The sequence below is a fragment of the Lycorma delicatula genome, chromosome 9 (genome assembly GCF_047948215.1).
Source record: "Lycorma delicatula isolate Av1 chromosome 9, ASM4794821v1, whole genome shotgun sequence".
Lineage (NCBI taxonomy): Eukaryota > Metazoa > Arthropoda > Insecta > Hemiptera > Fulgoridae > Lycorma > Lycorma delicatula.
The window spans coordinates 97,688,631-97,716,264 of record NC_134463.1 but is presented as its reverse complement, the minus strand read 5'-3'; the positions used below and the strand labels follow the sequence as shown (position 1 = coordinate 97,716,264).

The 27,634-nt window shown below is 31.1% G+C and overlaps 1 protein-coding gene across 1 annotated transcript; it reads left to right on the top strand.

The window, feature by feature from the left end:
• Window positions 1-5,353: 5,353 nt before the first annotated feature.
• LOC142330718 (thyrotropin-releasing hormone-degrading ectoenzyme-like) lies at window positions 5,354-26,935 on the top strand. The gene is made up of 8 exons (XM_075376164.1): window positions 5,354-5,377; window positions 7,999-8,178; window positions 10,252-10,411; window positions 12,967-13,241; window positions 14,687-14,877; window positions 16,974-17,126; window positions 22,283-22,358; window positions 26,810-26,935. Exons 1-8 carry the CDS (start codon window positions 5,354-5,356, stop codon window positions 26,933-26,935), a joined length of 1,185 nt encoding a protein of 394 aa, XP_075232279.1.
• The last annotated feature ends 699 nt before the right edge of the window (window positions 26,936-27,634 follow it).

Sequence of the window (27,634 nt, the reverse complement as noted above, 5' to 3'; positions counted from 1 at the left end):
TGCATAAAACATGTACTGGCTCTTTAAAGTAAATTTATAATTCCATATTTGTAGTACGCTTCAATGTATAAGCTCAAATTGATTTCTATATATGGTTCTATCTCATAACTTGGTAGAACAAGTTAAGAAAGATTTTTGTTACCTCTTTTGTAAGTATAACTATCAAAGACTGATTCTGTTTCTTTTGCTCTTGAAATATTATTATTTTAATAAGCAATTGTTACCAATATCTTGCGAAAGAGCTGTTTGTTATTCGTATATTACAAATTGATCCATCATTCTCCAAGTTGGTTCCATCTGTAATTATAAAATTAATGTAATCAGTAATGTTCTTTATTGTTTGGTTTCGTATGAATATTCCTGAAGTTTTCAGATATCCTATGCAGATTTCTGGATTTGGGGCTCGTATTCAGCCCGTTCCGTGTTCATGATGTGTGAGTGAGATGTAGTCTTATACAAACTCAAGCTGAAGATACCAGAGTTGTGTGGTTAACTGTATCCCAACCACCAAAGAATATTGTTATCCATGATTTAGTATTTAAATCTGAATAAAAGCTTTAATAGTTCTCAGGTTCAAATCCCAATAAAGGCATTAGGATTCAAACCTGAGATCTCTCAACTTCGAAATCAACTGATTTACTATTATGAGTTTAACCACTAGACCAATTCAACGGGTTATGTCCTTGTGTTCACTCAATTGGGCTATTTTCTGAAAAAAATTTGTTATATTAAATTAATGTTCAGTTTAATTTATAAAATTATACGTTTTTTATTAAAATCAATTCTAAATGATAAAATATTAGCATAAATATTTGAGACTATTCAAATAATCAAACAAAACTATTGTATATAAAAAAGATGATATATATCAGGTGATCATTTGAAATGTTAGCACACTTACTATTCAACAGCTATCACTCCCATTGTATTTCTGTTTGCAGACATGTATACCATTCTTGGCGGAACCTTTTTAAAATTATTTTCCAAGGGAGTGGAACCCACCCTCTTTGCTACACCTACCCCAACTCAAAAATCTTAAATGGCAATGGTAACATTTAATTAGATAAATTGACAACCCAAAAAAAAAAAAATTAATTTTGGTGAAAAGAAAATTAAAATTTACCCACCCGTTTGCTCGGTTTTTTTTTTTGTCTTCAGTCATTTGACTGGTTTGATGCAGCTCTCCAAGATTCCTTATCTAGTGCTAGTCGTTTCATTTCAGTATACCCTCCACATCCTACATCCCTAACAATTTGTTTTACATATTCCAAACGTGGCCTGCCTACACAATTTTTTCCTTCTACCTGTCCTTCCAATATTAAAGCGACTATTCCAGGATGCCTTAGTATGTGGCCTATAAGTCTGTCTCTTCTTTTAACTACATTTTTCCAAATGCTTCTTTCTTCATCTATTTGCCGCAATACCTCTTCACTTGTCACTTTATCCACCCATCTGATTTTTAACATTCTCCTATAGCACCACATTTCAAAAGCTTGTAATCTTTTCTTCTCAGATACTCCGACTGTCAAAGTTTCACTTCCATATAAAGCGACACTCCAAACATACTTTCAAAAATCTTTTCCTGACATTTAAATTAATTTTTGATGTAAACAAATTATATTTCTTACTGAAGGCTCGTTTCGCTTGTGCTATTTGGCATTTTATATCGCTCCTTCTTCGTCCATCTTTAGTAATTCTACTTCCCAAATAACAAAATTCTTCTACCTCCATAATCTTTTCTCCTCCTATTTTCACATTCAGTGGTCCAGCTTTGTTATTTCTACTACATTTCATTACATTTGTTTTGTTCTTGTTTATTTTCATGCGATAGTTCTTGCGTAGGACTTCATCTATGCCGTTCATTGTTTCTTCTAAATCCTTTTTACTCTCAGCTAGAATTACTATATCATCAGCAAATCGTAGCATCTTTATCTTTTCACCTTGTACTGTTACTCCGAATCTAAATTGTTCTTTAACATCATTAACTGCTAGTTCCATGTAAAGATTAAAAAGTAACGGACATAGGGAACATCCTTGTCAGACTCCCTTTCTTATTACGGCTTCTTTCTTATGTTCTTCAATTATTACTGTTGCTGTTTGGTTCCTGTACATGTTAGCAGTTGTTCTTCTATCTCTGTATTTGAACCCTAATTTTTTTAAAATGCTGAACATTTTATTCCAGTCTACGTTATCGAATGCCTTTTCTAGGTCTATAAACGCCAAGTATGTTGGTTTGTTTTTCTTTAATCTTCCTTCTACTATTAATCTGAGGCCTAAAATTGCTTCCCTTGTCCCTATACTTTTCCTGAAACCAAATTGGTCTTCTCCTAACAATTCTTCCACTCTCCTCTTAACTCTTCTGTATAGAATTCTAGTTAAGATTTTTGATGCATGACTAGTTAAACTAATTGTTCTGTATTCTTCACATTTATCTGCCCCTGCTTTCTTTGGTATCATGACTATAACACTTTTTTTGAAGTCTGACGGAAATTACCCTTTTTCATAAATATTGCACACCAGTTTGTATAATCTATCAATCGCTTCCTCACCTGCACTGCGCAGTAATTCTACAGGTATTCTGTCTATTCCAGGAGCCTTTCTGCTATTTAAATCTTTTAATGCTCTCTTAAATTCAGATCTCAGTATTGTTTCTCCCATTTCATCCTCCTCAACTTCCTCTTCTTCCTCTATAACACCATTTTCTAATTCATTTCCTCCATATAACTCTTCAATATATTCCACCCATTTATCGACTTTACCTTTCGTATTATATAGTGGTGTACCATCTTTGTTTAACATATTATTAGATTTTAATTTATGTACCCCAAAATTTTCCTTAACTTTCCTGTATGCTCCGTCTATTTTACCAATGTTCATTTCTCTTTCCACTTCTGAACACTTTTCTTTAATCCACTCTTCTTTCGCCAGTTTGCACTTCCTGTTTATAGCATTTCTTAATTGCCGATAGTTCCTTTTACTTTCTTCATCACTACCATTCTTATATTTTCTACGTTCATCCATCAGCTGCAATATATCATCTGAAACCCAAGGTTTTCTACCAGTTCTCTTTATTCCGCCTAAGTTTGTTTCTGCTGATTTAAGAATTTCCTTTTTAACATTCTCCCATTCTTCTTCTACATTTTCTACCTTATCTTTTTTACTCAGACCTCTTGTGATGTCCTCCTCAAAAATCTTCTTTACCTCCTCTTCCTCAAGCTTCTCTAAATTCCACCTATTCATCTGACACCTTTTCTTCAGGTTTTTAAACCCCAATCTACATTTCATTATCACCAAATTATGGTCGCTATCAATGTCTGCTCCAGGGTAAGTTTTGCAGTCAACGAGTTGATTTCTAAATCTTTGCTTAACCATGATATAATCTATCTGATACCTTGCAGTATCGCCTGGCTTTTTCCAAGTGTATATTCTTCTATTATGATTTTTAAATTGGGTGCTGGCAATTACTAAATTATACTTCGTGCAAAACTCTATAAGTCGGTCCCCTCTTTCATTCCTTTTGCCCAGCCCGTATTCACCCACTATATTTCCTTCCTTGCCTTTTCCAGTGCTTGCATTCCAATCTCCAACTATTATTAAATTTTCATTTCCTTTTACGTGTTTAATCGCTTCATCAATCTCTTCGTATACACACTCTACCTCATCATCATCATGGGCGCTTGTAGGCATATAGACGTTAACAATCGTTGTCGGTTTAGGTTTTGATTTTATCCTTTTTACAATGATTCTATCGCTATGCGTTTTGAAATACTCTACTCTCTTCCCTATCTTCTTGTTCATTATGATACCTACTCCTGCCTATACCTACTCCTAGTTAATTATTCTAAAATCACCTGACCAAAAGTCGCCTTCCTCTTCCCACCGAACCTCACTAATTCCTACTACATCCACATTTATCCTATCCATTTCCCTTTTTAAATTTTCTAGCCTACCAATCTTTTTTAAGCTTCTAACATTCCACGCTCCGACTCGTAGAATGTTATTTTTTAATTTTCTGGTGACCCCTTCCTTAGTAGTCACCACCCGGAGATCTGAACGGGGGACTAGTATACCTCCGGAATATTTTACCAAGGAAGGCGCCTCCATCATTGCTATATGAAAATGCAGAGAGCCACATTTTCTTGGAAAAAAAGCAGCTGTAGTTTTCCATTGCTTTCAGCTGCGCAGTACTCAGAGGACTGAGTGATGTTGATATGGCCGTTCAGGTCATTCTGACTCACGCTCCTAACAACTACTGAAAAAGCTGCTGCCCTCTTTCAGAAATCATTCCTTAGTCTGGCTCTCAACATATACCTCTCCGATATGGTTGCACCTTCGGTCCAGCTACTCTGTTTCCCTGAGCACTCAAGCCCCCTCACCAACGGCAAGGTCTCATGATTCATAGAGGAGGTTTAAATGCTATGTAATTATTTATCATAGAATCCTTTATCTGGAAAGAATCAGCTCAATTTATTAAGTTTTAAATTATAAATATATTTTAAAATCACATACATATCATAACATTATAATGAATATTTCATTAAAATGATGGCAGTGTTCAAATTTGTTTGTTGTATTTTTGAAATAATTTTTAAAAATGGGCACTTTAACTCGGAACATTTAATTTTGTATCTTTATCTGGGAACTGTAGTGGAGTTGCAAAGGAAATAAAAATCTGTCTTATGAACCTGATGAATTACTTCTAGAGCACAGTCACTACCAAAATGTCCTCTAGATTACCCATATGACCCTTCTCAAAATATTTTTTACAGATTTTTTTTTTGTATCTATCAAATCTTTTTTTAGTAACTTTTAAGAAATTCAGAAACAAAACTTTTACTTATCTACGATCAGAGGTGTGGTTTGCATGTATTTTAATGGTGAAGATGAAAATTAAAGAAATGATGGGTGAAAAGATTCCAGAACTTTAATGTGCGTTGAAATCAAGACCAGCTGATCTGGATCCTAACTGAATTCCAATAAATGAGTTATGTTATGCTGTTCATTCTTACATATTGCTGTATAAATTCTGCTTAGAAGGGTACTAGTATATTTTTCTTATATAATAGGTTCTTCTGTCTATTCCATTATACAGTAACAAGGGAATAGTAAAGTAGTACAACATAGGGAACAGTATCAGTTCTCTATATTGGAAAAACTATGTATTCTGTAACAATTGGATTTTCACTTATGTTAAAAACAGTGAACTGTTATTGCAACCTTTTATACGCTAACTTCAAAAGAAGAGTTTAATATAATTTAAAATATATTTAAAGTGACTACTTGATTAAAGGATTTTTCTCTTAACTTACTTTGTATAACTGTTACTTTTATCTAGAAACTTACTCTGGTAAAGATGTCATGTAATTGGGAACACTTGGTAGAGAAGTCTTGTTTTTGAATCTTGCTAAATGAATAGTGAGTTAAAAGAGTTCTAAAACGCTAATGAAAAGAGTTCTAAAATGAGGTTCATCAAAACATGGAAATACAGTTCTTGCATGTTTTGCCCCCATATTTGTTACCATAATCCACCTATTAACAATAAAAAAATAAATAAATAAAATCCTCATATTTTAAAAATTTCTAATAAAAAATTTATTATTAAGGTATAACATATTTGTCTAATAACTTTTTGAATGTTTTAATTAATAAGGTACTTCAATGTAAATTTTGAAATTACAGTGTCCCTTAGATATCTGATAAATTATACAAATTGTTGATCTCATTAGGATTGGTAGCTTGATATTGAAAGTATAAGTTCAGTTTCAATTACTAATATAATTCAATAAATGTTTTAATCATTTTTTTATAAATGATATTGCAGATTTTATTACCATACCCAGTACAAGCATTTAAAAAAATTTGTTATATAAATTACAAAGTATTCTTAATAAATTATTTATTAATTTTTGTTTTTGAGGCAATTGCTCCTCTATTGCTGCTGCAGCAACATAGCTATAAAGGGAAAGTATAGTATTAGCCATAATTTTGAGTATTGGGGTTCACAACTTTAGATGTTTCAAGACCTCCATAGTCCAAAATACACAAAAAAACAAAAAATTGTAGACGTATGCGTTTAAGAACATATGTTGTCCTGTATTTTTAATAAACTTTCTGGACTGATTTAACATCAATTCCCTGAAAATGGTTCAAAAAATTTCTATATATGGGGCATTAATGGTATTAAATTTTAGACAAAATTAATAAAGGGGAAGAATAGGTCACCATTTTTAATTTTTGACATTTGTGTGCTGTCATAGAAAATTGAGTTTTTGTGTAATGAAAAGACTTATTAAGTTATTTAAAATTTCAAAGTTTTAAATCAATAAGATTTTGAGGTGGGGAATATTGAACATTATTTCAAAACAGTTTTTTCCTCATGTCCACAAAATTATTGACCAAATAGTGAAATTGGCACAATATTTGCCTATATAATCTCAACTTCAGCCTGATTTTGACTCCATGAACCAATGCAGTACAGAAGTATAGATATGTATTTTTATTGAAGTAAATAATTACTCGAATAAATAAACTTTTAGGCCCCCAAAAAACAAGGAGCTGACAGAACCTGTACTAAAATATCAGTTTTTTTTTTTGAAATCTAATTTTTAAGATTGAAAATTCAACAATCTAATATAATGTAGTCAATATGGGAAACTTTTTAAAAAAGGGGATTCTGTGGAACCTGATGTAGAATTTTAAAACTTGTTTGAAGAGACAACAGAATCCAAATTTTCATCTGGCCAAATTTTCAGTTAATTCTGGCATACGTTTTGTATTTAAGCATCCATAATAAAAACATTAATGACTAAAAGGATAAAAAATACAGAAAATGGCATAACTGTGAGAAATTTTTTACATTTAATAAATTATAAATAAAATTTGCAATTAATAATATTACATTCAATTTTATGATAAATGACGTTACCATGCGTATAATCAAATGTTATTATAAAATCAGTACAATACACATTTAAAATCAAAATGCTCTGCTAATATTTTAAAATTAGAATTAGAAATAAGTGTTTTTCTGTAACAACTTTACATTTCATAACAGATAATTACAATTTTTAGGGTAAATTAGTAAGATCGTTGTGAAAAAAAATCAAATGCCAAAGAAATAAGTATGCTACAGATACACTAAATACCTGCACAAGAAATGCAGCTCCTTACAAAGCCTCAATCAAGAAATCTGCATTAGATGTCTGGAAACTTCTGAAATATTACTGAATTACTCAACCACTGGAAAAAATCACAGCAAGACCACAAACATTTTAAAATGATCTAAGGTTAGCATAAAACAAGGTGTAAGAAAAAAAACTATTTATGAGAAAATTAAGTGTAGCCTATATTTCAATCAATAGTTGTAAAAAAGTAATCCAATAAAACTCTATTTAAATTTTTTTAAATATTTGTTAACTGTTATCAAATCATTTTGCTTGTGGTTTTTTTGTAGGTGGTTCTATAATACGAATGCTAAAACACATCCTTGGAGAAAGTAATTTTGAAAATGGACTTCATCAGTATTTAAAAGATGGACAAAATAAGTAAGTCATTTAGGCCTAATCTTTTTTTTTAATAAATAATTTCTTTTAAAGGTTTTTTTTTAATAGATGAGATTATTACCGATAAAGTACAATGTACCATCTTTTAATCTTTTGCTTTTGTTAAAAAGCTGTGAACTTATGATAAAAGAGATTTTAAGAAATATGAGATTAAGATGATATGTGTAACTATAATGAAGTCTGGTGTCAGGTTAATCTACTGCTGATGTAATTCCATTAATTCAAACCAATTACTATTAAGGATTGGGATTCATCACTTTGGGATTGATCCCAAGTTAAAGATCACCATAATCTTTTTGTAGTTTCTTAAAAGAAGAGTTGAAGAATAAAAACTTATGTTTATAATTCTACCTACATAATGAATAATGTTACTGATTTTCTTTTATAATTATTATTTTATTTTTGTGTAAGTGAATAAAAATTATTCTTTTTTAAGGTCAGAGGGTGTTGTAACACCACAAAATTTTGGAAATCATTTACAGATACACTACCAAAAGATGTACTTCCAGAATATACAACCATTGATGATATAATGAATACATGGACAAATCAGAAAGGTTATCCTTTAGTGACAATTACAAGAGATTATACAGACAGAACAGCAAGTATTACACAGGTAAATTATCATTACTAATACTTTAAAAAGCTCCAGTAATGAAAAAAAAGATAGTGAATTATTTATAAAAATAAATCTTGCACGATATATGAAACTGCAATCTAGTAAATGGTTGGATGCAATTTACTACACTGTTTATTAATATAGCACTGAGGGTGCATACTTGAAACATGTGGCTAAAAAAAAATAATTAGAATTATAAAATTCCTTTAAATGTTGTCTCTAACCATCAACACGAACAAACAAACTTTTAGGTTAAATCTATCAAAAAGATAATATTTTTTAAAAAATGGGTGCAAACACTGTATGATTGTTTTCACTCATATACGTTCCATGTATGTGTGTGTGTGTGTGTGTGTGTGTGTGTGTGAGCACGCATGTGCATGTCATTCACAAGATTTTTAGTCTTGATCCTTGACTACAATGACAAAAACTAGTCATTTTATAATTTGTTCATTAATTTTTTTTCAGGATAAATACATCTCAATAATTTGAAGAATTCTTTTGCTTGTGAATATATTTAAGATATTAAATTATAAATAAATATTTTATTTAGATTTGAAAGTTTTATAATTTAATGTACATTTATAAAAGTCATATCTGCAATAGGTAGTTATCTATTCTACTGATAACAAAAGAACCACCTCCAAAATTTAATTGGACAGATCAAGAAAGAATATAAATAAAATCACCCATTTTATGGCTCGGTTAAAGAAAACTTTTTACTTCAATTTAAATAAATTGTAGACAGGATTTGAAAAATGGGTAGGTACTTTTTCGTACATGCTGAAGTATTTTGCTGTGATTTTTAAAAAATAGTTCTGTTGACTAGATTGATAGAAGTAGATATATTTATTTCAATTTTTAGGAATAATAGAATTTTCTTTTCAACAGTAACCTATTCACAAATAAAAAATTAATATAAATTACTATTTTTATTTTACTACATGTAGTCAATGTTTGCATTTGACACTCCATATTCACTTTTTAATTGTTAAAATGTATAACTTTTTTTTATGCCTCAAGAATAATATATTTTAGATGGGAATGTATTAATCATAATAAGTATTAAACAATAATAATAAGCTTGAAGTTTTATTATGATACTTAAAAATGAAACAGTATAACTTGTTTTGTTTAAAATTTAATTTAAATAGGTTAGTAAAGTTTTGAAAAGATAAGCAAAATAAGAAATAACATCTGCGCAATTACTAACGATACGCATTCTTGAGAAACACAATGCAATGATTTTATCCATATTTAAGTTGAATTAGTGTAAATCCATGAAGTATAACTGCTAAGAATAACAATCTCTTTTAATGTAATTTAATGACAAAAAAAAAATCACGAGTACAAAACTAATCTTTTAATTAAATATTTTTTACACGTATAAATAATATGTTTTACAACCTAATAATTATTTAAAATTTTATTTAATTTGTCAACCAGAAAAATTCTCACCTCACTTTCTGATCAAATTAACCAGGGCTTGATGAAATGATTTACGGCTCATTAATCTTGTTCTCTTTTTTTTCTTATCACAAAGTACTCCAGTTACCCTCTTCATTTTAAACCAAGTGAATTTTTAACACTCCTGGTGGTAACATCAGATTTCAGAAGTCTAGACACTGATCTTTAATTTCTTGCTGTTCAACTGTTGTAGTTATTCATTCATTATTTTTTAGGATATCAAATAATTGGATACTATTGCTTAAATGTACCATGCAATCTCAGTGGTTGAATATCTCATTAAATGAAACTTAATAACATCACAAAATAATTATAAAACAAGTTGAATGAATATGAGACAAAACGAAGAACCCCTTTCCTCGGATAAATGTTTTCATAAAACCTATTAATGTACTGTTAAACAGCTTAATAATTTTTAAAAAATTCTTAAAAAATATAAAATTATTCACTTCCTTCTTCTTTTACAAGAATATCAGAATAATTACATTAGCCACCTGATGAAGTTTAGGAAACCACTTCAGTACATAGTCAAACAATAAATTTGATTATTCATACAGTATACTGTTCTTAACAAAGTTAATAAATTTAATTAATATTTTTCAGAAAGAATTCCAGAGTGAAGGAGCTGTAGAAAATTCAGTTCTTCAGTGGTGGATTCCTTTAACTTTAACTAGTAATGATCAACAAAATTTTGCTTCAAATCAGTCAATCATGTGGATTAAACCTAATACAACAACTAAAATATTGCTGAATACAGATGATTGTATTTTACTTAATATTCAACAAATTGGTATCAAATAAATTTTCATATTTATTCAAATGTACATATAATTTCAAAATAAGCCCGGGATTCAAATTTGAATCAGGCTTGACCATTTTTCAGATCAAAAAAATTAATTTCTTATTAAAAAACGGAACAGGGCATTGTAATTGAGCTAAGGCTAGTAGTTACTGGAAAGAAAATAAGTTAGTGAGATGTTTTGTCCTTTTTTCGGATGCTGTTTACGATATTCATCTTTCAAATGATTTTAATTAAAATGTAATGAATAGTTTTCACTGCGGATTGTTTTATGATACATTACTTCAATCTTCAGTGTCACAACAAATTCCTTGACATCAAAACAGTGCAGTTTCTTTGTCATTTAGTGTAGTAAAAAAATATGTAAAAGGAATAACATTTTTGAAACATTTTTTTTTGAAATTTATTATGATGCTATTTTCTAGTTGTTGATGAGTAGTAGTCACTACTTTCATAATAACAAGCAAACCAGTGTTGCTTTCTTGATATTATTATCTATTTCATAATTTCTTTTAAGTATTATTTATAGTAATTTAAAACAACCACAAACTCTTTATTTCAATTAACGGCAAAAATGACAATTCCAAACAAGGTTCAGTCACTGTTTATTTATTCACTCTAATTTCCCTAATTAGAAGTAACTCTGTTGGCACATTTTGTAAATGAACTGATGAAGAAGTCTTTTTAACATTAATTCTTTTTATGATGTACACAAAAGTGTGAATAACACAAACTAAAAAAATAGGATCTTTTTTCTGGATGTAATCTGCATTAGAACTGTCTCTGTGATGAATTGGGAGCATCTCTTCTTTTCATCCAAAAGCTTCTGGATTTGAATTCTGGCTGGACTTGGTAGCTTTTCTTATACTACATAACTCATATGATATTATGAAGTTAGCTATTATGATACAATATTATAAACTAAACATAAAGTTATTTTCATGGGAACTGTTTTCTTTTTCTTAAACTTTTTTACAGTATAACAGTGTATTATAAAGTTTAATAAATGGCTCATTAATTTTTATCTTGATTTTTTTTATTAAAGAAATAAATAAATATTGTAGAAGTTGGTATCAAAATATGTTAAACAACAGAATGTAGCAGTGTTGAAAGTAATGCAAGTAGTAAATTATGCGTAAAGTAAAACATTTTGTTTTTATTTTTTTTTTTACCACTCAAATGAAAGACAATTTTAAAATATGTGTGTATATATATATATATGTGTATATATATATATATATACACACGAGCACACAATTTAAAACTAAGTTTACTTCAACTGCAAAGTATTTATAGTAGTCTTACTTTTAAGTATAATAGTAAAATGAATAAAATCTCAAAACAAAGGGAACAATTCATTTATTTCTTTTGCTTTTTGTCACAATTTTTGCACATCATTTTACAAAAGGAACCAAAATGATTTGTTTACAGTCTTAGAAATCAAATTTGGATTCTGGTCAACCAATTGTACATCAGTCATCTCCATCTTCCCTCTGTCACTCCACTATCCTTGTTTACACATTCTTTTTGTTTGTTTCATATTTTTGTTTCCTTTTTTCTTTCTTTTACAACATCCCATCATCCAACCACCTCTTCTTCTCCTTGGCTGGCTCTTAGTATTTTCCCTTTTATTCTAATTTTAAACATTGCTTTCAGTACTCTTTCTTTTGTCATTCTTTGCTCTTATTGGGCATTATTGCTCTTTCACCGATAGTTTTCCCTCTTTTATTTATTTTGTGCATTGAAATTTCTAACATAAGTTTTTTATGTTTCTGTTAAAAAAAATAATTTTTATAACGTCAGATTTGTTATTCATTTCTTAGCTTCATATACAACTTTTTTTTTAATAAGCATGCCTGGTTTGTAGCAATTTTATCTGATCTGTCATTTCTATCTTCTATCATCTGCATTCTTTTACTAATTCACATCAGAGCTTTCCCTCCTCTTACATTGCATAATCCAAGAACATAACATTACTCACTGATTTCAGTAATACTCCATGAGCATGTAATTTTGTTTCACTACTTATTCTATTAGTTATGTACGATCCATAGATTTATTTTTTCCTAATTAATTTTCATTCTATATATTTGTATCAGAGAAGTTTCATCCATACAAAATTTTGCTCCTTCATTTGCTTTTCACTCTCTCCTATTATTAAAATAAAATAATAGGTAATTTATAATTACCCAGATAACAGATCTGTCTTTAAAATCTACATTTACCACTTCATTAATACCAGAAATGAATGGAGGGTTTCATCAGTAAAAAAAGTACCTTACTGCTATAATGAAAAATACTTCATTATGTACAATGAGTCATGTTGTGCTGGTCCTTTCCTCCTCGTAACTATTTAAGGGAAAGTAACATGCTTTTCACATAAAATCAACAGATATTCAGTTAAAACTTTTATTTTTAGTTGGTATGCTGTTTTTTAAAATAATATATAACTTTTATTTTATTTACAGAATTAAGTAAATATTATGTTTAACAAAGATTTATTTCTGCTTTTTTTGTAGGTTATTACAGGGTAAATTATGATTTAAACAACTGGAATCTTTTGATTGATCAGTTAATGAAAAATCATACCATGATTCATCCATTAAACAGAGCACAAATTATAGATGATGCTTTTTCATTGGGAGAAAATGGTAAAATACAGTATGATATACCAATTACACTGGTAAGATATTTAACAAATGAAAAAGATTTTATACCTTGGTTCTCAGCAATACAAGCATTCAAGAAAATACTTAATAGTTTGTATTATACCTCTGCAGGATCTGTTTTAAAAGTAAGTTATATCTGACAAATGTATTTTTTTAATTTTTTTGTAAGCCGAACAGCAGCAGTTTTGCGATCGTATGGATCCTTAAATGTTATACACAACAAAAACACAAACTGATACTTTATTTCAATATCTAAGAGGTTCAAATGAAATCCATTTAAACAGAAAATTACATCAGATTCCTATATAATTCTCAATTAATTCATAAAATTTTCTTGAAAAGTTTTAGAAAAATCCTGTATTAAAAGTGTCTCTAACCATAAAGGAAAACATCTAATTACCAATGTCTTTGCGAATGGGAATCGAGAAGTATAATTATGAGATATTCAATTATTAAAAGATTCAAATTTTATAAATATCATCATTGCTTAATATCTGATGAAATGTGCCATAACGGCATAGAGTCACCTCTTTCATGTGCCGCAATTAATGTAGGAGTAATTAAAGTAATCTGATAAAACAATAAGAATCTTTCAAACAGATTAAGTTAAAACAATCTACATAGGTTCTTGTACACCTGCAATTATACATACATCATAATTAATAAGAGCAGGAGAAAAGAATAGTTGAAAAACTGTTCAAAAACTTTTACAAATAGATCTAAACCTACATATCAATTTTGACTGTTAATCGAATTCTTATGAATAGTCACTGTAGAAAAAGTATGCATAACCAGATAAATAAATTACAAATAGGAAAAACAAGAAATAATAAAAAACAATAATTGACAAATAAGCAATATTATGAAATGCTATTTATTAATTTTGATTAATATTATTGATAATTATTATCCAATTAATTAAACTGACTATAATTTTTATATCTATATATCTTTTTATACGTATATATATATATATATATATATATATATATATATATATATACAAAAAGAGAGACCAACCATTGCTTATTTTCTAAATGAAGCAGGGCATCAGTTTTAAATCAAATACTAATCCCTTTAATATTGTTATAATAAATCTTTCTCCTCTCTTAAAAATCCCAACCAATTAGCTTTCTTATACTGAATTATTCTAATTAAGCTTCTTAGTCACCCACCTCATTATATCTTAAGTTTTTATTTTGTCTATCCACTTAATTTTCTCCAGTCTCTTTCATGCTCACATTTCAAAGGTCTCAGCCTTTCAATTTTCTTTTTTCATAGTGTACATGTGTCCTATCTGTACAGAAGTTTACTCAAAATGTAACATTTTATGACAAACTTCTTCTAGTTTCCTCATGCCAAACTCCATATCTTACTATACAAAACTGTTTCTAGCAATTGCATGCTTCTTAGCCATCACTAAAGAAGCATGAACATTCTACTTTTTATTTCTTCTTCATTTTACCAATTTTCTATTATCATTACATTTAATTTAGTTAGAGGAATTTAGGTAACTAAAAACTTGTATTACTTTAATTACATATTTTATTATTTATCTGTTTAATTTTAGGCATATATTCAAAATTTAATAAGACCTATTTATCAATCAGTCATACTGCTTCAGTCACAAAATACTAATCATATAGATAAATTATTAACAAACAATGTTCTTTTATTTGCATGCAGTATAAATCTCAATGACTGTGAAAAAGACTTAAATGCAAAATTCAGTGACTGGCTTTTTAAAACACCATCTAGCAAGTAAGTATCCCCTTCATGCAATGATTTATAACTTTAAATATGCTACTACTTTTTATATTCTTACAAAATTTATTATCATACTTACATTTGTTATACAAATAAAAATAAAAAAATGCCAAAACACATAATTATATATTTTTTTTATTACAGTTTAGTTCCAGAAACAAAAGAAGCTGTTTTGTGCACTGGAGTAAAACTTGGAACTGAACAATCATGGAATGATGTATGGAATTATTACAAAAAGTCTAATGTGTCATCAGAATAACAATTAATTTTAAGATCTTTGGGATGTTCAGTGAAATCTGATGTTCTTTATAAGTCAGTAATTTTTGCTTTTTAATTTATATATTTTTAGTTATGTTTATTTTTTGAATGATAAGGTAAATACAACTAATGTTAAAGTAAGCTGTTGTATGATATCCACATATTCTGAGAAATACAACAAACTGATTTAAAAAATGTGATTAAAAACTACCTACTTTGTCAATCACAAAGTAGGTAGAAAATCACCTACCATGTTATTAAAAGAGTTGTTTTACCTTATAATTTACAAAATGTTTCTATATAAACATTCTACGCAGAAATTTCCTTTCTAATGGGAGATATTGTTAATAAATAATCAACAGATAAAAAATGAACCTATAATAATATTAATAATTTTTTCTTATTAAAAAAAAAACAAATAGTTTTTGAATCAACCGCAATACATTTTAAATTACGGTATAACTAAAAAACCTTACTTCAGTCTGGGGTAGGTATTTTCAACTTATTTTAATTGCTATATAATGAAATTACGCAAATGACTACAACTAAACAATGAGTTTTTTATAACTTTTATTTATTTATACGTAATCTAATGTAACATAAAATTTCATTTAATAGTAGAACATAGTACATTCTAACATTTATGTATTTAATTTTTACAGTACACATATATAGTCATGATGAGGTTTTAGAACTATCTATTTTTATAACAATTCAAATCAAATATTTGAAATATATGTTAAATAAAAGAGCATTACAGTGTTTAAAAAAAAAAAAAATGTTTTGCACAATGTTATTTCCGTATATCAATGTACATCATATGTGATCATGTCAAAAACAACCGAAATATCTGCTTTCAAGTGGATGTAAATAACAGCTATCATTATGTGAGCTGTATAAATTGCTTTATTAGATCTAGAAGTAAAAGTCTAAATGCTTGAAGTTCAATAATTATTACGATTATGCCTTCAGTGCATTCCTACCTACCGACTCAAGGAGAAGGGAACATCGTAACTAGACTTGAAAATTATTTAACCAGAACTGTGTGAATACTGGGTCTCTAAGGCCTAGATCTTCAGTACAGGTCTACATGATGGACAGCTTTTGCTACTAACCCGTGTACTTTACTAACTCATCATTTTTTCAAATGATGTACCAGTCTCCTTAAGCTCGCAATCCCATTAATGAATATTGTTTTCATCCTGTTTATTGTTATTAAAAACACAACTATATTCATCTAAAAAGCCATAGCCAAAATATGGTTAATCAAAGGATTTATTGAACTTTCTTAATTATCCAAATTCCAATTGAGTTGTATGATGTATTATATCAATATAGCTGATTAATTGTGAATTCATCTAAAGCCCACAATTTAAAACTGAGTTTCTTTTCAAAGCAATGCCAATATTGTGACTTCACATCATTATATTAAGATATTTCAGAAAACTAAAATCCCACCATAATTTGAAGAAGCCTAAGTATAAACCTATTTTAAATCACCTAATTTTAAAGAGAAATCATGCAGTTCATTTGCTATTATGACTGCCAAATATTATAAATTGTTTTTTTTTTAAGGTTAGAGTTTTATATAAACTTAAGAATAGTACATAAAAATACTCCAAAAAAATAATTCATAACTAATAAATATGTGTTAGATTTAAAAACAGATTTCAAATTTTTTTTACAAAAGAGAAAAAAGAACTATCACAATCTGTAGAATAATGACCATGTAATAAAAAACAGGTTTCAAAGGATATTACTAAATCAACAGTTTTACATAAAATGTGATTCTGAAGTGTTAAAATTAAAATAACCAATTTAATTATTTTCAGGTATCTAAAAGTGATGACAGTTACACAAACACCACCGCTTGATATTAGACCTCATGACCACAAGCTTGTATTCTATACAGTAGCAATTCATCCTACTAATGCAGGGACAGCTTCAAAATTCCTTACTGAAAATTTTATTTTATTACAAAATGTGTAAGTAAAACAGAACACCAGAATTTAAGAAAAATTTTTTATAAATATTTTATTTAATTTTTATTGATTTGTTAGCTAATTTTATAGTTAGTTTTCAATGACAATGAAACGTTAGGCTTATTAAAAAATAAGTAAGTGTACAAGTAATAAGTAGTAAGTGTACAGTATTTGTAAATGGAAAAAGTTATTTTAAAATAATGTGCAGTTGTCTCCGGTAAAAAAACAATTTTGCAGAAACTAATTTTTATAACAGAAAATTTAGTACTTTTTAAAAATGTTATGTCTAAAACTTTTTAGCTACATCCCAACCCCGTAGGGGAAGACAGCCGCCTAGTGACGTTCCAGTTGCCGCCACCCCCCCTGTTCCTTGCCATGTTGGGCTTTAACGGGAATCGTCTATTGCCCTCTGACTTTTTACATCTCATAGTAATTAGCCTGGCCTAGTTGGGATGCCACCGATGCAAATGCCTCGGTAGACATTTTTATCGGTGATTTAAAAACTCAGCTTATTGCCTTCAATGTACACCTCATCTGGATATCTTGTCCTACATCGTCTCCCTCTGAACTAGCTTACCGAACCCCGTGAAAAGCGCGAACCCCATGCCTAGTTCTACTTGTTATGAGTCAATTTCATGATTGTCTCGTAATTCGAGGCAAAACAACACAACATACCACTAAACTTGTTGATTGCAGCAACGAAATTTAGTCCTAGTTCCCTTAGTGAAACCCAGCTTACGCTTTAAAACCCCTGATTTAGGTCAATTACGGACTCCGGTCTGGTCTACCAGGGAGAGGCAGATTGATCGCCTACACCCACACAGCTCTATCGCAGAGTCCTGCATGACATTCACCACAATAAACCGTCGTCAAAATGTCGCTACAGCTCACGGCTGCATGGTGTCCCATGCCCTACTATTGAGCTACATCTCGATTCCCCCCCCCCCAAAGGGGAGAAGATCCCGCCAACGTAGCGTGTCCGGTCGCTACACCACCCCCTCCGTTCCTAGCCAGAAGTGGCTTTAACGGAGGACATCTTCTCGCCCTCAAACTGATTGTGCCACACAGCTTTCAGTCCAGGCCCCGCAGAGATGCCACCGATGCAGATGCCCCGAGGGACATCTACATCGGTAAAAATTCACCCCGAGATAGATTTACGTGTTTATGCCTTCAGAATGAAGACAACGGACACCTGCAGCTACCACGTCGCCCTCAAGAACTAAGCTAGAAACCTAACCGCGGAAAGAAGACCCCGCGCCTAGATCCAACTATTAAGAAGCCACTTTCTGAATGTCTCAGATCCGCACTAACAACCTCAACAGTTAACTTTCCCACTAAAGTTTGTACATCGAAATTTATACCTAGTTCCCTTAAGAACCCGGCTTAAAACTCAAACTGAGTTCCTAACTGACTCCGTTCCGGTCTGCCCGGGAGAGGAGAATAAATGCCTACTCCCGCACAGCGCCATCACGGAGTCCCGCGTGACATTCACCATCTTTCGTAGACCGCCGCCAAAACTCCCCCGCATACCACCGAAGCAGTACCCAGAGAAGCCCCGCCGGCAGTGTTATTGGCTCATTTGTGCCCTCGTCGGAGCAAGACCGCACTCACCGGGCGAGAATAATCCCGACTTTTTCACTTCCTTAAAGTCTGCCATGACCGAATATCCCCTATCGGCCTGACTGACTACAGATCTCGCTGTCTCCCTATCCACTACTTTGGGCAATCCCACTGCGTGACGACTGCCCGCAGCGAGTACGGGCAGTTGGAGACCCTTACGTTCTCCTGTCACTCTTTGTGCCTCTTGGCCGCTACTGGATCGATTGATCGCAATACTATTCGTACGGCGAAAAACCACAAATTACTGCCCTCGCTCTGAAAAGAGCGCAGAAGGACTAAAGGCTCTGCCTGTTCTGTTACGGCGGCTAACGACCAGCAGTCGTTGCCACCTTTCAGCCACGATGAGGCGGACACGCGTCGCAGAAAACTTTCTCCTTTCACTCCCGCAACAAAGCGAAAAAATATGAGTCTGTAATACCTCGTGCTAACTGTGGCAGCAATCCTCAATCGGCTGACTTGATACCACTGGAAGGTCCACACTCGACCAGCAGTCAAAACACCAAAAGTTGACAAAAACCACAGTACTCTGGACGCACTAAAGGAGACCAGAGTATACTTTTGAGCTACAGTCAAATTGTATTATCTTGCCAATTCTGCCTATACAATCACAATACTATTTAATTTTTGGTAGGTATAAATTTCAACAAGCATCAGCTGAATAGATTATTTTTTTTAGGGTCCTGACACCTTCCTTCATTTTCTCTTTTTTTTCCCTTGTGAGGGAGGAATCCCATTTACGACTTGAGGGTTGGATTCACTAACAGGTTCTGCAAGATCTTGTTAATGTACATATGTACACCTGCGCCCTACCAACTAAATATCCACCTCACAAACTCCCCTCCAGGGGCCAGACCTGCAATTAAGTATAACACAGACCCAGGAGGTGTCTCCAAGCATGAAAGCTCGACTTGCTGTCATGCAAGCTGACAGGATCATTTTCTTTGCCATTGCCTCTATAACAGGCAATGGCTCTGGAGTGTCCAATACTCTTAACGGGTCTCCCCGTCTACAGGCTGAACATCTGGCATGACAGGTCAGCCTGCCGGTTGGATCTTTTCTTCATATCGTGCCTGTAACTTCCAGGCAGGGTAACTAGGCCTGACTATGTTGTTCCTGGGTCCTACCCCAGAAGCCGGGACTTGGCCTTTATTCAATTACCTCAAGTGGAAACACCCTGGAAAGGGGCACCCCAGCCAGGACTCGGTCTTCTTAGCTCAGAGAGTTTCGAGTTCTCATGTCTCATCATCTCCACCCATCTACACAAGTACAGACAAATGAAGGCTTAACAATCAGCTGTCCTTCACCTTCTCGCTTTCCCAATTTGAGCTAGATCATCCTTGTTATGAATGCTGAGATTGCCGCATACAGATGGGCAGCTCAGACAGTAGTATGACATATGCCCTCACACTCATGGCTGTGTTACAGATCAGTTCCAGAGACTGTCAGCTTCTGTTGGTGTTAATCTGCAGGAACCTTCCTTTATTTTAAGGTGGCTGAATACTACCTTTCCTGAATACATCATATTTGACCTCTTTTACCAAATATCATTCAATTTAGGAAACATAACATTAACTAAGTGGAACATAGATTTCAAATAATATGCATTTGAAGTTATTCTGAAAATATATGAAGAAAAGGCTTTTTTGATTTCTTAACTGATAAATTTCTATTTACCAACCACAGATAGTCAATTGAAACCTAAGTTTTCAGTAAGGACTTTAATGTAAAAAAATAATGGTGTTCATTTTAAGATGTAGAATGCAGGATATGAAAATGAAGTGTTTTAGGTACCTTATTATTTTAATAATTTATTAATCATTTGAAATTTCAAATTTTTTATTAATATTCTATTTGCAGATGATATACTGAATCTATATCCAAATATTATTATTTTAAAGGACCAAAAAATTATTTATTAACAGTATAAAAAATTATTCACTGGATAGAATGTAACTATTTAACTTTATACATGGGTAAAACTGTTGCATTATTCTTCTCAAGATAGAAATATTAGTATTTACAAGGATAATATTCCCATTAATAATAGTATTTCTGTTCGCTTATAGTTTAATATTTTTGTGTGATTTATTAGCTGAAAAATTCTTTTGGAATGATCAAATTCATTTTCTTTGCAACAAAAATAAAAAAACTTCATTATTTGGTTTTGTAGCATCTTAATAAAAATGTTAAGTTTGCCATCATTATTAATTAATCATTAGGTACACGTATATTCCCAATTCAAAAACTATATATAATATAAGAGCCTGGAGTTAAATGACAATGTCAAAGAAAAGTTAAACCAGACTGCATTCCATACTGTAAAGTGTGTTGTTATACAATGACTCTCACATTAGACATGACTCTCATCACTACAGTAGCTTAGACTGTGTTTGAAATAGGACTAATGTAAAAAAAAGAAAAAAATTATTTTAATATAGTGATTCGTACTTTTATTGCAGAGATATATTTTTTATCAATTATTAGTACTCATGAGTGGATCAGTTAGTCCAGATAAAGAAAAAGTGCCATCACAACAGGTGATAAAACTTATTTTTCTGTAGCAGCCATTAAATCTGAAGAAGTGATTAATTAATTAAATCCCTGTGTATTACATAAATGAATTATCTCTTTCAAATAGGTTAATTAATCATAAAACTTCAGTAAAACAATTCTTTAATAATTATAATTGTCTAAACAGAACATTAATTTATTATAATTGATAAGCGATTAAAGAAGAATCATTAATGATATCATCTATTACTAGCTTATACTGTAGTTGTTTACAGATAATTATAAGGTATAATTTACTTAATGAATGTAAATAAGTACATGTAATTATTAAAAATATTAAATTAGAAAACAAAAGCTGATTCCTAACCACAAAAATTTTGGATTTGAATGATTGTCAAAATAGCCCTAGAGAGGGTAGACTTTTTTCAGAAAATGCATGGAGAATAATCACTAAACTTTTGTGTCTGCTTAAAACATTGATAAGTACCTAGTACCATACAAATCTGTGCAATTAGCCCTCATCCAGCTCATAATTATTGTTCTAATTCAATCTCACTAGTGCAGAACGTGATAGTGAAAATTGTTAACATCAGAGATTTTAAAATCGGGGAATCAATGGCAGATTAATAACAGAAGTACAACTATTGTATACCTTAATGTAATGGATGCTGCAGATGAATAAGCTGTTGTATTTCTGTGTGGGTTCCTTAAGACCTGACCCAGAAGTGTTTTAATGATAATGGCTTCTCCAGCCATCATTTGTGGGGGGGGGGGATTCTACATAACTACACACACCGGCCTAGAGATCTATGAGTAAAGCCAGCTGCTCTTATTTCATGAATAAGAGAAGCAGCTGCCTATAAGCCCTGAATAAAAAAAGCTGCACTAGATATCTGTAACTTCCTTATTATTATACCAATTGATTAATAAGAATCAGTTTCATTAATTTATTACACGGTTAATGTATTAAATAATGAAATTGTGAAATATTTATAAATTTAAATTTTTTGTTTTTATTAATTTTCTAGAACAAAGGTACCTATAGTGGGCACCTTGTTTGGATGTCTTGGATCAACAATTGTAAAAGAAGAGGATTATAATGAGGTAAATTTTTTTAAAAGCATAATATTACATTAGACTATTACACTTTAAGGTAAAAAAACTACATATTTATGAAACAAAAACAATTAATAAAATGCAGAAAGCCAACAGCAACTTAAAGAGATTCACCTCTGATATAGTATTATCTATCACCCAACAAGTGCTTGCGATCAAGATACATAATAATTAGATTTTCTTAGGATATTTCTTATTCTGATAAAAACGTAGATGAATATTGATGATATTGTTAAAATGACAGAAATTACATTATTCAACAATTTTTTTCTATAGTTTTACTGAAAAATGAAAGTAGAGTATCTATGAAAAACAAAAGAACAATAGACTAGGTTAAATTTTACACCTTAATCAAATTTCAATAAAATAAAAATATCCTATGAAATTAATTAAACGCAAAAAGTCATATTAAATATTTTGACACAGTTACATAATAAGCAGTCATAGTATAATAAAGTACTAAATAGTAATAGTATAGTAAATCCTGAAGCTTGACACAGTCAAATAATCCTGCTCCAGCTGACATTCTTTTTTTTCCTGTTTAGCCTACAGGAATCACTGTTAGGTATTACTTCAGAGGATGAATGAGGATGACATGTATGAGTGTAGATGAAATGTAGTTTTATACAGTCTTAGTTTGACCATTCCTGAGATGTGTGATTAACTGAAACCCAACCACCAAATAACACCGGTATCCACAATCTAGTATTCAAATTCCTATAAAAGTAACTGCCCTTACTAGAACTTGAACACTGGAACTCTCGACTTCCAAATCAGCTGATCCAGCTGACATTCTATTTCCATTTAGTGTAACATACGTATCGGTATGGATAACTATATATTTATACATTATGAAAAATTAGCACTACTAATATTTATTATCACTATTATTATTATTTCATTCATATTAATATTAATCATATCAAGAAATAACATTAAATAATATAATTAATTCATTTCTAATTGATAATGTACAGTTACATGTACACACCTTTTGAAAATAATAGTATTGTTTTTCAATTAATATTATGCCGATCCAGTGATGAATTTAATAATAATTTTTTTTGCAATGTCTTGTGATGATGAGATGTCTTGTTTAAAATTATTACGAATTTTCAGGAAGATTTTTCATTAATATTTCTTCAGCCCATGTTAATTAAATATTAGAATTCATAGTCGTGGTACTCTCCAGTTGTTGCTCTTGCTTTCCAGGTTAATAATGTGTCCGTCCGGATTAAATCTCATTTCACCCCCGCATTTATAATAATCAATCTACCACCTTTAGGAATTGAAATTAGAAATCCTCCCCCTAAAGCATTCTTCCATGATTTCGTTGAGATATGACTTGACAAAATAAATTTTTCATCATGGTAGATTCTATACAATTGGCCTGTTTATGGTTCTAAATGTTTTAATCACATTTACGTACAGCATTCGTTTAACCCTAATATAATAATTTTCAATATCAAGTTTAATACTGTTTTCGGTTTTTTTCCCATTTGAAACCAATTTGTTGCAATACTCTTCGTAGGCTTCTTTTACTTCCTGAGAATCCTACTGAATCTTTAAAATGTACCAGCAATTTTGTAATGGTGGGCAGCTGTTTTTCTTTGAGAAATTCATTTACTGTCCTTCTCACTACGGACATATCGAAGTCATCTTGGCCTGATACCAATTTGTTGCGGGTTTTACTTCGTGTACTGAAAGAAGTAGAAGCTTCTTATGGGTTTTCTTGTAATTTTTTTAATAATTCCTTTTTCTGTATCCTTACTCTTTGAACTTGCTATCGTGATATTTTACACATGGCTGCTAGTCTTTCTTCCTATTTTTGGACTAGAATGTCATTTCCTGACTTTCCAAATTTATTTGCTTCTTCTTTCATCAATTATTGATTACTCTCAAGCTTGCCAACTTCATTTTTTATGAGTCACAATGGACTTAAGTTCATTGATTCTGCTTGCAATTACAGATCAAATTTAACTATACACACACTACTCCTCCTCTATGAATCATGAGACCTTGCCGTTGGTGAGGGGGCTTGAGTGCTCAGGGATACAGAGTAGCTGGACCGAAGGTGCAACCATATCGGAGAGGTATCTGTTGAGAGCCAGACTAAGGAATGATTCCTGAAAGAGGGCAGCAGCTCTTTCAGTAGTTGTTAGGGGCGTGAGTCAGAATGACTTAAACGGCCACATCAACATCACTCAGTCCTCTGAGTACTGCGCAGCTGAAAGCAATGGAAAACTACAGCTGCTTTTTTTCCAAGAAAATGTGGCTCTCTGCATTTTCATATAGCAATGATGGAGGCGCCTTCCTTGGTAAAATATTCCGGAGGTAAACTAGTCCCCCGTTCGGATCTCCGGGTGGGGACTACTAAATCTCCGAGCCGTCGTTATGCAGGGAAACGGTCCGATGGCTGAAATAACTTGAGAGCACTTCTAGTTCATGTAAGTGTACACTTACGCTTCTGCATCTGAAACATGGCAGAGGGCCCCATAAGTTGTTAAATGCCTCGGATATGTCCAGAAAAATCCCTAATACTTATTTACATGGACTAGAGGAAGCTATATCCATCACCTTTAGTATGGCATCCTCAGTGCTCTTACCCGGTCGGAAACCATACTGGTTGTCCATTAGCAAATGATCAGTTGCCAATCTAACATTAATACGCAAACATAGAACCTTCTCAAAAACCTTGCCAATCACGGGCAAGGGCGTTAGTGGACGGTAAGAACAACTAACACTAGTATCTTTGTCCCCACCTTTGAACAACAACACCAAGTCTCCACGCTTTCAACACGCCGGAAGTGGCCAGCGAAGAGCAACCTATTATGCACTCTGCTTAGAAGACCAAGGACTACTGGAAGTGCCGACAAGGAGCTCCACTGTGATACAATCATATCCCGGGGCCTTGTGCCGTGCCATACGACAGATCACCTGGCGCACTTCCGCCTCAGTGGAAATTATAGGTACTGCAAATCCCTACTACTTTTTCGCCTAGATAGTTTACTATGGCCTATAAAATTGAAAAACCGATTTTCATCAACTTTGAACGGCCGCCATTTTGTCCAGTCGAATCTACAACCCATGTTCTTTCCTAAACTCTACTAATCTTCTTCAAAAGCGATCTTTTTTCGCCACTGACTGGACTAGGTAGAATCGTTGATATAGCTGCTCAACTACAAACTCCAGATTTCATTTCCACTACTATAAATAGATTGCGATTAAGAGATAGAATTTTTGTGGTTAGGCTTTTGGATTTAGTTTACCTCTATTATGTTTTATTGTCATGTAGACTTGGCACGTAAACACTATTTTTATACGCGTGATAAAATAAAAAACAATTAGAAGCATTTTTAATTTTTGTTTTTTTGTCAGGCACACAAAAACTAAAATAACCGATTGATGTAGGAAATTCCAACTATTTGTAAAAGTGTAAAATAATATTGTCGACTATGAACAAACAGAGTAAACTAATAAAATTTAGACAAAAATATTAATCAAGATTTTGACTTTACATTAGGTTATGCGTTCAAGCAACAAGTCTAATGTAGGTCGCAATCCAGAGGCTAAAATCAGCATTTAGACTCCCGCCATTATATTTTTATTCTAACGTAAGTAAACAACTAAATTTCGGAAACTGATTATGGGCATTAAAAATAATTAAACAAAAGTTACAAATATGTAGTTAAAAATTTCCTTCTTCAATTGATTTTTTTAATTTTTATACCGAATTTCATGTCCTAGAACGAATTAAAGTGTAGGCTACTAATAAAATCTGCAATCTGCACCTTATTTTAATTGAACATTTCATCTATAAAGAAAAAAAGGCACCTTTGTACTGCGTATATTTAATATACAAAATTATTTAACATAAAAAAAAACCATTTCATGTTCACAGATTTCAGAAATTTCAGCCACTATTTCATTTTGAATCATTATTATTTTATTTTTGTTATATTATATGAAATTTGAAAAAAGCTTTTTTTGACAAAAAATTATATTTTTTAGGGTAAAATATGATTTTGAGTAATGGCGGAGTTCTTTATTATGCTCCTATTTCAACTTAAGACTAGAAAAAAATTAGCCAGAATTAAGAAGTAGATTTGCTTTGTTTCATTGCAAAAAAATGAATTGTAAAAGTTACTATAACATGTTGGTTGTTTGTTATAAGTCTAAGTATAAAAAATATGAGAGTATTCTGCTAAAGAATGACAAATATATTATACTATTTACAGAAAACATTATGTTATTACATTTATCTTTTACATCTTAATCTTCTAATATTATCATGAAATGTTATTTTTTCCAGCTTAAGCAATTTTACATCAATAACCTACAACAGCTTGGTGAATTAAAAGCGTTTGTAAAATACACGTTAAGGAAAATTAAAAAAACGCTTTGCCTGGACAAAGAAATATGTAAATGTGATTGAACAGTGTTTATATGCCCATACAACTGTAAATACATCACCTGTACACACATCAGTTTCATCATCTCAAACTTCAAAACCAGTAACAACTGAACCAACTTATTCAACAGTAACAGTTAAACCAACACAATAATCTACCGCCAGTTTAGATGTATATTGTATAATTAACATATTAATTATAATTCTGATCGGTTTAAATATATAAATAAAAGAAAATAAAAAAAAAAAAAAAAACTAGATTTTAATATATTGTAATTACAAGGTAATTAGATTTAAATGTTACATAATAGTATTAATATATTAAAAATATTTAAAATGCTCTAAAAAATGAACAATATTTAAAAAACAAAATCCATCAAACTTATTTGCTTCACACAGTGACATGGAATTCATGAAACCAAGTGTATCGCTGGATACATTTAATAAAAATAAAAGGAGTTTTATCAAATGATTTTAGTTTACTTCAACAAAAAAAAAAACAATAGATATTCGTAATATTATGTTTGCCTTTATAAACTTGTTTGTTCAAATGAACAAATTGTTTGTTGTAAGCCAGATGATCAGCGAGCTTTTCATTCAGCTGATCATTGGTTCAAATCCTGGTAAAAGTGTAAATTTTTATCAATCATTTTATACAACAAAAAAATTGATGTAAAATTATAATTTTAAGGTCAAAATTTAATAGCAATAAATTATAAAACGATAAATAAATGAATGCAATAATATGTTGCGTGCATTTCATATTAAAAGAATTGCAGAAACTTGTGAGGAAAAGAAACTGTGTATTTCTCTTCCGCTCAACCTTAACAGTATCAATTTGTGAATTACTCAC